The 13539-nt window shown below is 36.1% G+C and overlaps 1 protein-coding gene across 1 annotated transcript; it reads left to right on the forward strand.

Moving 5' to 3' along the window:
• Positions 1-1755: 1755 nt before the first annotated feature.
• On the forward strand, positions 1756-6630 carry RGS21 (regulator of G protein signaling 21; the record flags this gene model as incomplete). The annotated part of the gene is made up of 4 exons (XM_082484035.1): positions 1756-1830; positions 3929-4010; positions 5257-5423; positions 6375-6630. The coding sequence occupies 4 exons, from the start codon at positions 1756-1758 to the stop codon at positions 6576-6578; spliced, it is 528 nt and encodes a 175-aa protein (XP_082340161.1). The 3' UTR covers positions 6579-6630.
• Positions 6631-13539: the final 6909 nt, after the last annotated feature.

A 13539-nucleotide genomic window follows, 5' to 3' on the forward strand; every position in this document is an offset into this window, starting at 1 on the left:
TAGTGAAGAATTTTCTAGTTATGTGCACTGAACCCATTTTCCTTTTTTCTTTTCCCCAGGCAGTAAGCCAAATGGTCAATGAGAAAAATCACAAGATGATTTCCTTCTCTGTTAAGATGTTTTCTTTCTCTGTAAAGATGTTGTTCAGAACACAAATACATCCTGAGAGATATTTGCATATAAATTGTTTTTAATTAAAATTACTTTTGTTAGATTAAGTTAGAATGGCCACTGTTAAAAAAATAAGCCATGCTTCTGAAAGAAATAATTTTAAAGGAAGCGTTAAAACAAGTTTGTTAATTTGCATTGCACTGTTTGGTTATTCACATGCTAATTGTATTGTTCCTGCTGTCACATTACCTTCAGCTTGAAGATCAGTCAGAAAAAGAAATTCTACCCTACCTGTGACAGTCAGACAGTGGAACAAAAAATGCCAGTGAAGTGAGTTGTTGTTTATGGCTATTTTAATCATAGGACATTCATGGGATGGGATGATCAACTTTTGACTAATCTGGACAGCTTTGATTTTCCTTTAAAGTGGACATGATTATTTTGATTCCTTGTTGTCAATTCTGCTTGCCATTCCCATTCAAGCAAATCCCATGAGGTCAGTGAGATAATTCTCTGCGTGATAAGTAAATATTAAAACAAATAATATTACCCATAAGGAAGAGAAGCAGAAGTAGGTTCATGCTGTCTGTTTTAACCTGGTCTTCCATTTTGCTTTTTTGTTTGACAAGAAAGGTAGTAAATATTTACTGAACAGCCTGAAAATTTGTTTTATATTTGATAAAAGTTTATTACAGTTACTAAAACAAATTCTCTGCTGATTAATTCCATCAGCACATGATGTCTCACAAAGTACTACATAATATTTATGTACAAAACCTTTAGTTTTCATTTGTGTTTTGAATACAGACTGACTATGCACTCCAGTTTCCCTCATATATGTGTGCATATATATGTATAAATATGCGTATTTTTGTTCTTTTTCTTTAAATATAATTTTGTGCAGCCTTTATACAAGTAAACTGACAGCTATAAAAAAAGCTTGCTTATTAAAGGTGTCAATGCCAAAATCTAACGTAATAATTATAGCTATAGCTACATGATATGGTGATACTATCATATAAACTCTTTATAATTTTACAATTGGAAAACACCATTACTGCTGATGCTGAGAAATGGCTGTGGAATACGTCTTAAACTAACCTGTATGCTACAGAGCAGGGTTTTGACAGTTGAGCCCTCAGAGTTCCCTTAGGAATATCAAATACTTTTTACAGCATTCTAGGATGGGTTTGTTTGTTGGTTTTTTGGGTTTTTTTTTGTAAACGAAGAAAGCCTGTTATATTTTATACAGAACAAAGTGTTTGGTCCATTTATCAGACTCCAGAGCCTTTTAGCTCCTAAAATACCTATTTTTTTAAGTTAGCATATACGCTGGCAAAAAATAAATAGTCAGCATAAAGGTCTTTCCGTAGGTGACTTCAGACACCAGTTGGTCAGACAGAAAAAAGCGTAGTGAACCTCACTTCAAAAGTTACTTTAAAATGCTCTCCTGATGGATGAGCATCTCGCCAGCCTTGAGAATACATGCTGTCATAACGCTAGCCTAGAGGAAAGAGCAGCACAGCACATGCAGGAAGGTGCTGTGTTTTGGCAGAGACTTTTCCACCTTGCTTTCCAGTCACCCAAATTTCCCACTCCTTACTATTGTGAACACTGTCGTGTCAGTGCTTTGCTGAGCCAAGGATGACCTGCTCTACTTTCACTTGGGATGAACTCCTGTCTTCCCTAAGGGATGTGAACATGAGACCTAAGCACAAGGTAGAAAAGAATCACACCCCATGATTTTGCATGTCTGAAACCAGAAAGACCAACTGAGAAAAACCTTTCAGTACAGAATAACTAAAATCCATGAAAATTAAGTTGTGAGGTTTTTTGAATGGAAACAGGGTCTAGTCAGAAAATAAGATTTCTGTTTCTGTCAAAAATCCTGGAATTTCTTTTGGTTTTGCACTGCAACAAAACATTTCCAAATTTTCCAGTTTCCCCTTTCTTGCCACCAAATGAGAGAGAAGATGCACACAAATCATTCCAGAGCTACCAAGATGTCAAGTGACTACTATATTAACACAGAATGTAAATTGAGTTTCAAATCCCCCTCCCTGCCATAACCTATATAAGATACATAACCAGAGGATTAGAAAGTTAGTTTCTTTTCTCTTTGTCTGGTTATTACATCTCTACTATTTGTATAAAATGTAATGGTTTCAACAAAAGCAACATGAGATAATGATCTATTTAATTATTACCTACCTCTCCAGATAGTCTCGCAGATATTCTAGATTTGATGTGTCTCCTTGTCCCCTTATAAAAAAATCTATATCCAAAATGGGGGGGAAAAAAAAAGTCAATTACCTACTCTGCTCTGACTTTGAAATTTAAACTATTTGTTTTATTTTAAGATATTTCACAAGTGCAAATGCTAATAAAACATTCTTCATTCCATTTAAACATTATGTTAAATAATATGCATTAATTTTACCAAAATTTAAAATAAGTTGGGAAAAAAACCTTCTACTGAGTCTGTTCTAAGCAGACAATAGGGTATCAGCTCAACAAAATTCTTAATCTTTTGCTACCTGTCTTTAGAGGCTACAAGAAGAACCGATTGTCACTTGATATTTCTGGCTCAAAAATTTTCACCCAGGATATTTGTAAGATTTGAAATTTTTTTTCAAAATTTTCCTTCCAAAAAAAACTTCAAAAAAATTTCAGTTACAAACTACTGAACCGAAGTTTATTGAAGAAGTATGCTCCTAATTCTAAACCAAAATATGAGCAAGATGACCAAACATATTTATTGTGGTAGATATGAGACTAACGTTCATTTTAGGATTCTTGAGACTGCAAACTGACCGACTGCTTAAAACCTGAGAAAATCAAACAGAAAAACTGGCGTGCAAGAAAGCAAGTAGGCACATGCTGACATCTCCACATGTATGTCTGACATTTGCACAAAATATTTCGTTTTCAAGAAATCATATTCTTCCAATGTTTCAAGACAAATAGCGCAAGCAATAACAATAATGCTGGTAAAGGAGGTTCTTTTTTTTTTCTGCTGGATGTTTAAATTAAAAACTCATACAATAGTAATTTTAATTTTAAAAAAAAATTGCAGGAATAAAAGACAGGTTTCTTTTATCTACGTACTCATGGACTAAATTGAATATGACCATCCTTCCCAAGTTACAAGAAAAAAATATTCCACACACTTAGCATGACATCCTTTTGTCTGTCAGATCGTGTGACTGTCCTCTGTTAGCCTGCACGCTAAGCCTTGCTTCTGAGCCAGCTTCAACATCTCCAGAGCACCCAGGCTTTATAAGAGCAAGGGTCCATTTAGTTCCATGTCTCATTTTTAAGAGAAGCGTACAGCAAGTTACAAAGGAAGAGCCAAAACTGTGAATTTATTCAATTTTTTATATCACAGAAACTGAAATAATGCCCGTTTTTCCTACCCCTGTTAACACGATAACATTTTAGATAATTCTACTCATTCCAAGTAAAAAGTGTCTTATAAATTAATGGTTAATCCATTGGAACTCGAGAAGAAATTCAGTACACACTTTAGAACATTAATATCCCTCCTATGCTTTTATTATAGTTCAACCAATTGCAAGCATCACTACTATCTCCTGGATGAATAATCAAGTTGCCAACGTCAAATAACGCTGTACTTTATGAATCTATATGGTTCTTTGCACTCTAAAAAAAAATATGTCGCACTTTTTGTTGGCTTTATGTTATTCAGTCCATAGGGTAACATGAATTACTCGCCCTGCTCCCTCAAGGAGAGAGCCAAATAATAGACTAGTTACCACAGACTGCACAGGCAAAAGATCACAATGCTATTTTCAAGGATAGCTGTTGTTTCCACAGGTCAAATGCGGGGGAAACAATGGCCTTGTCGGAGTCTGTGGATACACTACTAGCTAACAAAGGTAAGGAGTAAGTGAAAATTGTTTTTTTAAAAATGTGTGTCAACCCAGTTCACAAACGCTGCTGTCAGGTTTTCACGCTGCTCTCCAGTTCAACTCTGCACATGCTTTGAACCGCACCAGCGCTCCTGCTGGAGGCACCTGAGCTGCTGTGCTGAAAGGCAGAGGGGGCACGTTGCTCCGAGCTGAAGACACCATATACCTTCTGGCCAGTGCTTAAGGGAGATTTAAGAATGCAGAAAGTGCTCTGAAAGAGTTTTATTTTATGAAGATAATGGTTGTTAAACTCTCTGTGCAATGGTTCTGATTTTCTTATTTTTTTAAATAAAATACCCCACAAACCTTTTCTTCGGTGTTCCTGTTACAAAGAAATATACGTGTTGTGCATTGACTTTCAGTCAAATAAAAAATTATTATTTCTAATATATCCAAAGTCAGTTCTCCAAAAGAACCCATTCCTACTGACTTGAAACCCCAAACCACACGTAGTTTAAAACTTTCCTTGCCTCTGCCCCATTTTCCTGCAGTAACTCTGTGGCCTGGACCCTGGGCTGCCTTCGCACTCTTTTGGAATAGCATTAACTTGACTAACGCAACTAAATTTGGGTGCTGCCAGCTTTCTTTTCTAAGAGCTTGTGATTTGAAATATTTTTTTAAAAATTTCTTCCAAACCTTTCTGTGTTTCATATTTTCTCTTAAAAGTACAAAAATATGCTGAACAAGTAACAAAGAGCCCATCTCTTCATCCAAGTCTTAATCCTTACTTGAAAGGAGATGGAAGCGTTAATTAGGCAGGCTAACCTCAGCTCTGAGAGGAGCATGCTACCACAATATGATTAATTTTCTGCTCGCTTCTTAGACCAGCGGTCAGCCTCAAATCCCTAATTTCCTAGTCCCTACAAATCCTCTTGAGGACCAAAATCTCCAGGATTCACTTTTGACTAGTGTGTCAGCGCTAGAGAGACAAAACCCCAGCAGGCAGGTATTGGGAGCACTCCTCAGTTAGTAACTCTCTGAAAGAATTCTCTTGGTCACCTTATCGTCACTAGAGTTTCATCTCGTATTTATTTCTCCCACGACAGCCTCTTAAGACTAACTGCTGGCTGACAGGCAAAGCAATATCAGACACATAAGTTACACTATATACACTGCACGTATATGCACGCACACGCATGTGTATATACATACATATTAGCTGCATTGGCCTTTCAGTTTTCCTCCACCCCTCATCGCATGCTTTTTTCCCCAGATGGCTTGGCAGCTTTTCGGATGTTTTTGAAGTCGGAGTTCAGTGAGGAGAACGTGGAGTTCTGGCTGGCCTGTGAGGACTTCAAGAAAACCAAGTCCTCCACTAAGATCGCCTCAAAAGCCCAAAAGATTTATTCTGACTTTATACAAGATGATGCTCCAAAGGAGGTAAATCAATTTTTTTGCATGTACTTTGGGTATTGAGGATGGGAATCAAGTGGAAAGTTCAGATCCAAACTCCCAGGAATGACAGAAAATACAATTCAATGTGGCTGTACTTTCATTTTCGTGTCAATTATTTACCAGGTAGAAAACAATGTGTGGAACTCTGTGAAGCAAAGGAAGACCTCTTACGGTTTATACTGTAAATATTTTCTTCACACAGGGCATGGGTTTATCTCACCTTTTGAAATGTCTACCTTAAGATTTAAGGAAATATATGTTCAATATCATTTGTTTTCTTTAACCATTTCTATAACGCAATGAGCACTGTTTCCTCTGTATTTTAGGTACCAGTATATTGGAATATTAATGATTGTATTTGTTCTTTTGTACAGGTATTTTTGGCATGATGAAAATTAAAATGCAAACTTACAAAAATTTCCATCACAGCATTCAATTTTATTATTATTTAAAAAATGCTTACTGTGAAGGAACAAATTGCTAATTAATTATTGTTCACATTCTACTCCCTAACAAGCTTTTACATTGATGTTTTTGCCTTTGGTAGTGAGCGTGCTTTGAATGTCCCCATGTCTTACAAATGATTGAAATCCATTTTAGTATTGTTAAACCCAGAAAATCCTTACAAAATACATAGGACCAAAACCTAATATGACGCCGAGTACCTTCATCTCTAATTTACTCTTTGGTAATCAGTACTTCATAGGATTTGGTTTGGCAAAAAGACGAGATAATCAGAAGCAAGTTTTTCTTTTTAAGAGCCAAATAAAATTAAGAATTCAGTATGCCAGAAAATGAAGGGATGACCTTCCTACTTATTTGCATCAGCCAGGGTAGTTTGGAGGAAATTCAAATGTGGACCGTGTCCTGTACACAAAGAGACCTCAGCTTTCCAATCAAACTGACATTGTTTTTATGCCTCCTTTCTTCCTACAGATTAATATTGACTTCCATACCAAAACCCACATCTCTCAGAACATCTCCGAGCCCACCCTCAGCTGCTTTGATGATGCTCAGAGGTTAATTTATAGCCTTATGGCAAAGGACTCTTTCCCCAGGTTTCTAAGGTCAGAAGCATACAAGGAACTAGTAAAGAAGCAACAGAATGGAAATCAGAAGAGATGGCTCCCATTTTTGTGAGAAAATACTTGACGGATTATGAATCTGTAAATGTCTGCCAGTGAAACTCAGTACAGATAATATTTATTAAAGTGATTGTGCAGACCAGATCTAAGAATTGCTTTTGCCAGCTCGTTTTTAAGTACAATATGCACATGATACTTTCTAAGAATAGGGGAGAAATATTCAAGAAACAGGATGGAATATGCTAAGACATTTGAGCTTTCATTTTAGTAAAGTCTGCCATTGATAATTTTTCCTGTGCTCGCTTTATTTGTCAAAGCGTTTTCACATTTTTCAGCAGAATGTTTTGGTTTTCTAGTTTGCTGTTGATTTTTCTTTAGAAGTATGGACTCAAAAATTAACTCCTTTCAGGGGACTTGAATATATTTACTCAGTGATTCATCATCTTACTTGTAATTTGTAAAAAAAGCTGAAGTCCTCTTTTAAACATGTTTTATACCAATTCAAAACAGGAGAAGTAGAAATATGGTAGATAACACACTACGATAATATTTAATAAATAGGCAGCTGCTTTATAACCCATGTTCTTGGCATTCAGAGCAAATTAACATTTCATAATACAGCTGTCTTCAATATGACTCTTTTCAATTTTCTTTGTATTTATTTCTTTTACATTTTTATTGAAAAGTCTTACTTATTAATTGTGTAGGCATTTTGGAAAAAAAAACTGAGTAAATCTTCCTTTGCACATTTTCAATCAACAATTAAATTGAAAATGTGCAAAGAAAATAACAATTCATTTTCTTTGCTTTTCTGAATGTATCAGTGATAGTGTCCCCATGCATTCATGAAGAAGTAAGGTCAATAATTATTACCATTTTTCAATTAAATACAGATAAACAGAAAAATAGGCATCAGAGAAACAGTTTTAGGCATATAAGCACGTAAATCAGAATTCAGTCATGAATTTTTTATTTTTCAAACAAGCGAGGTACGATAGGATTCTAGTGCAATCTTCAGGTGTCTCCAAATGCACACACTGATCTTGTCCATTGCTATTAGAGGATTTATTGCATTTATTTAGGTGAAGGAAGGAGCTGTGGCATAGTATTGAAGAAAAAAATATTTTAAACCATATAGAGCAGGAAGAATCTTTACTATGGAAAATAATTCTAAATACAAGAGACAGGAATAAGATTTTTTTAAAAAAGAAAGAAGAATCTTTCATTTGATATGAGTTTGACCCTTTTGATTCTTTTGCTTTTGAGCTGCTCTAAACCTCTGTGAATCTCTCCCTGCTTGGAACTCTGTTCATAACTTCCACACACCATCACATCCTCTATACAAAAGATGCTCTCTATTTTATCAAACTACATTAAGGAACTAATTCCTTTAGACAATAAGGGATATTAAGAAGTCTGAAAGCCCCAATACGCTGCCTTAGGTTATATACGTAGGTTAATGTCCTGCCACAGGTTAGGTAGGTATAGCGTAAAATATCTATTCTTTGATCCCCATCATCTATTCTATCACCTAGTTTTTCTTCTTGCCGTCTACATTTCTTTTCTTTCTTCCTCAGTACTAGTGGTTAACAGAGAAATGAACACGATCGCTGAGGCTGAGCTACAAGGAGGATGTGGGTTTGTTTTGCAGTCCCACAGCTACCATTCATTTTGCAATGATACTTCAGTGGAAAATTGCAACTTCCGCCTGCAGCGCAGCCTTGGTATCCTTTCTGCACCAGGGGATTTCTGCTGGGTAAAGTCACAGTAAAGACAGCTGAAAAAGGATTGCTGAAATTACATCATTTACTCAAAAATGTAGCAAGTCTTTTTCCCTTCTTACAAATCCAATTCTCATTTTCAGAAGAGAAAATTCCGACATGTAGGAAGAAGTGGGATCACATCACCTTTCTTAGTAGGGCAAGTAGAAAGCCAAAAAATTCTGCTTTACTCATGGTTTAGGACCTAAAGATAAAAAAAGTACCTTGAAAATAGATGTGTAATCATGAAATCTCACAACTCTCTCTCTGCTCCTCTAACACTTGCACACATCTGACTTTACCCCATCACAAACAGACCTAAAAAGTGCTGGAAAGATGACTGCCAGGGATCTCTAATTCCCGATTCGTTGAAAACACAGAATAAGGAGAAATTAAAAATATATACGAAATAGTCAAACGTGACAAAAATAATACATGCTATTATTCTGATAACTACATTAAAACAACAGTAGGAAGCATCACATCCACATGATGTGTGGCTGATTCTCTATGATCAGCAGGATAATTATCATCAAAAGAGTAGATAATTCTTAACTTTTTAGCATGACATTCATTTTAATAATTACATAATAAAGCATCATTAATGGCTTTAACACATTTTCAATTAATTTAGAATATTTTAAGAGAAATGTACAGTAATTGCACTTTTAGGTATTATCGGACTCAAGTGTAAAGTAACAGTTCTAATCCTTTCATAAGTCCCAAATTAAAATTATGCTACTTTTAATTAACTAACAAAGTTAGTTCAAACTGCTGTTGTTGATCAAGCCTTTCAACATTTTTATTAATTAATCTGGTTCAGATGCTTAAATATGAGCTGAAACTTTGCAAAGGTTAAATAAATTATCACTATAAGTTCATACATATCCAGTGATAATTGGATGTACATTCACAATTAATTTTTAAAACCCTCAGAGCACTATCTGGCTATATCATATGCAATTAAACAAAAGAATCTACAGCGTATTGAAGTTTTCAGAGTGTAACAATCAAATTTCTGAAAACTTCTATAGTATAACTTATTATTAAAACATTATTAGAGACCTGTTTCAGAAAGTATCTGAAAACACCCAGATGTGAAAGATGGGAGCCAGTAGTCCTTATTTCTCTTTATTTTGTAGGTCTAAACCTGATGTTTCATACTTCTACAGCACCAAAAAAGGTCACAGCCTGGCACCTGAGCTCTAATAATTTGACACAGGAAAAGGCCAGACACTGAAGTGGGATTTAGAAGATTTAGACTGAACTTTGCCAAAATCTCAGAGCTTTACCAAGGACTTCCAGCGTGAGCTTGGCCCAATTGTATAACCTATTGTGCAGCAGTTATGAAATCGGGAATTTACCTCCATCTTCCATCAAAATGTAATATATTTATGCCCTTTAATATTTGGAGAGGTTGCAGACACTGCAGGAAGGCAGGATCTATGTTCAGGCTTCCGAGCAATCCTTCAGAGCAAAGCCAATTAATATCAGACTAATATCATCATTGTCAAAGCCACTAAAGTTTGAAAAACCTGGATATAAATTTTGTGGAGAGGAGACACAACTATTCTTATAAATTTGTATGTCACCTATTCCTGTGGAACCTCAAGCACGAACACATTACCAGAATTATTTATCCTAATAACAGCTCTGGGTTATGATGGGAAAAGAAGACTACTGTGTTGTTAATACTGAATATTGCACATTCGATATTTATCTTACAGAAGTTATGGTGGAATTTTTAAGGAGGTTTTGCTGTGGGTTTTTTTGCTAGCCCACAATAAAAGGGGAACAAAATACTGTTGTAGTTAAGTAGAAAGCCCTTGTAAAAAGTTGCATTAGAAACTATGTTTGCACTCCAAGCCTCCCACTTGCTTTCACTGAAAAATAAAAAGTGGCTATCTGTTTTTTTTCCCTCCTCTCTTTACAAGTCCAAGCCAGGCAAAAAAATCTGAGATTTTTTTTTTTTATGGGCTTACTCTCTTTCAGCACATAAAAGTAGATTTACAGAAAAATCCTACCAAATAGAAATGGTAAATAAATGCAAAGTGGACACCAGATTTCTTAAAAAAATAAAAATCTGAATTCCTGCACTCTGTGCCAGTCCTAAAGCTCCAAGAGCATCTAGACCCACAAACTCCTTCAGATCCATCATGCTCACATCATGACAGATCTGTCTCAGAATTAAAATTAAAGGCATAATTATAAAATAATAAATTAATGAATATATTATATTTATACAACAGAAATATAAAAATAATAAGCATATGCATAAAAGTAATAAATGCATAATTAATCCTCAACACAGGACTGATATCAGGATTGTTCTGAAGCACAGGATCCCAAGTTATAGGCAGGCAGGTATATTTCTAGTGGCAGACAGGACTTTGTGAGATTCCTACCCATGTCTTGTCAAACATTTGTTAAATTCAGCATGCTTCTGTAAATGTTGGAGATGAAGACTCTGTATTTTCTGTTTTGTCAGAAAATTCTCTGCTAACAGCGTAATGCAAAAAAAGTGCTTCAACAGCCACACATAATCGCAGGCTTTGCACAAGAATCTTTTGTTTCGATCTCGATCCAAACAAAAAAAGTTCAGAAAACAGAATCCCTCAAGCAGTGTCTGCTGCTAAATGAGATGACCATCACGCTAAGAACCTATGCAATTTGAGAAGAATTTTGCACCCATTAACCCATACTGAATAACAGTCTTCCTCGTGTACCCAAATATGTCTAATATTCATCTCTGGTTACAGAGTTGTCAAAGTGGATTTTCAATTAGCAGTTTTCAGTGCAGGGCTTTCCTAAGGCATTTTGATTGATGTCAGACCCGAGAGACCTGTCCCCATGCCACACTGACACCCTGCTCGTCCTCTCCTCCCTGAGCTCTCTTCAGCCACTGGGGCAACAGCGCCCTTCTTAAACGAGCCTTATTTTCTACATATAAGATCTCCCTCTTGATGAGCTGTCTATGGGGGATTCCCTTCTCAACTCTCCTGGTTTCAGCTGGGACAGGGTTAGTTTTCGTCCTAGTAGCTGCTGTGTTTTGGATTTAGTATGAGAAGAATGTTGATAGCACATGTTGTTTTAGTTGTTACTTTGCTAAGTAATGCTGATATTAAGGACTTTTTCAGCTTCCCATAGAAGCTGAGAGGGAGCCCAGACAGGACAAGCTGGCTAAAGGAATATTCCATACCATAGATGTCAAGCTCGGTATATAAATGGAGGCTGTCCCGGGGAGCAGGAATCTATGATCCATCCTCAGGATGGGCTAGGCAATCGACCACTGGGTGGTGAGCATTGCATCACTCAATTTGTATACTCTTGTACCATTATTAATATATTCTTTTCTCTCTTTCATTACTGTTTTATTAAACTGTCTTTATATTATATATATTTTTTCTTTTTCTCCCTCTTCTCCCTATTCTACTGTGGGGGGGAAGTGGAAAGTGAGTGAACAGCTGCGTGGTCCTTGTTGCCATCTGGGGTTAAACCACACCATTGACCCCGTTCAGCTGTTTTAGAGGATGCAGCTTTTGAAATGAAATTCAATCAGAGAAAGAGGCAGTAACAGCTTTAACAATTGCTGCAATTTATCCAAACATGAATGATAGCGTGGTCAAACTATTCCAGCAAGCAGCAGCCAGAAAACATTGTTTGACAACTCCTCCACATATGCACGTCAGAGCCGGCTCATTAAATTTTTGATTTTTATCTTTTCTCTATACCACACATCTTTAGTAATGCTCCAGCTTGTGTGGAAACACGTGAATGAAGGCACACAAGCCAATGGAAGGGCCCCTGCTCACCTCTGGGGATGTTAAATCAGATGCAAGATAATACAGTCCACTATCTGAACTGGAAAATAAAATATCCAGAAGTTCTGAAGACCAGAGGCCAAAACTAGCTGCTTTTTACCGGAAGGACTCCATGAATTTTGGGGAAGACTACCTGCTACATCTGGACTTTACTGCTATGTATAAGAAAGAGAAACCTACCACATATAATTGGGCTCCTACAAAGAATGGGCAGGTAAATTAAACCCATGAAATCAGTATAACATCTTTATTTCTGAATGACAATTACACTTTTTATTGCTGGCAAAACTTTAAAGTTCAGTTTATGGATCTGAAAAATGAAGCACACTTTCTGCCTTTGAGTATACTGAAAAAACAAGGGGGAAAAAAAAAACATGAAAAGAGGCATCTTTACAGTTGTTGACACTGGTTAAAGGTCTCATGTAGCTCAATAAGCAGCCCATGTTTGTTAAGGAAATATGAAACTGAGTAATGAAAACGAGATCTCCATGCATATTCACCTTCATTCAGTAAATACAGCATGATATGCTGTCTCTGCACTGCCTAGGAACTGTAATCACTTCATATGGTAATTTTGAAATACTAATTTAGTAATGGAAAGTATTTTGAAGGACTGAGAAGCGACACTAAAATTATCACTAAAAGCTCTACTTTAAGTATTCTGGAACTGTTCATTTTGAGAGAAAACACCTCCCAGAAAAGAAACTTTTCAATTTTTTCCCTGATTTTCAACTGCTATAGTACTAGGCCATGGAAATTAGACTCAATGTATTCTTACACATTTCAGCGGAGGCTCTGGATGCTTTGATCTTTAGTGAGAAAAATGAGATGATACTAGGGCAAATTATTCCCTGCCTTATTTTTTTATATTGTTGCTATGGATTCTAGCTGCCATGTTATCATTTCTCTGTCCTAAATGAGCCACTGCATTGTATGGTTTTTCCCTACATAACATAGGTTTAGTTATTTGCATATAAAACGAGTAGAACTGGATTTGTCTCTCAATCCATATCTCTTTCCATTTAGGTTTGCATGTAGGTTATTTTTAGTTCTATGAATAGTTTCCCTCTTACACATAACAGTCCTGGAAAAGCAAACAAAAGCATGTACTCAGTAAAAACTCTAGGGAAACTATTTTTTTCTAATTGAGTGGTTATAACTGAAAGGCTCATAAACCAGAAAAGAAAATAATAATAAAAAAAAAATCCTTAAATAAGTTCTGTTTCTTGAATAATTTCAAATGCACTATGCTGTCTTCTAAGTATCCTGTTTCAGCAGAGAGAAGGAAGAGAAGAAATTATGAAGACGTATGATTTAGTATTTTGGATAACAACCTTATTCTTATCTGAGTTGGCAGCAACATTTCCATGCCTGCACAGCATGGGGAACATAGCAAGGCAGGATACAGACAGATTACCCAGCCCAGTCTCCCACA

This window comes from Vanellus vanellus (assembly GCF_965231255.1).
Source record: "Vanellus vanellus genome assembly, chromosome: 5".
NCBI classification, from domain to species: Eukaryota; Metazoa; Chordata; class Aves; order Charadriiformes; family Charadriidae; genus Vanellus; species Vanellus vanellus.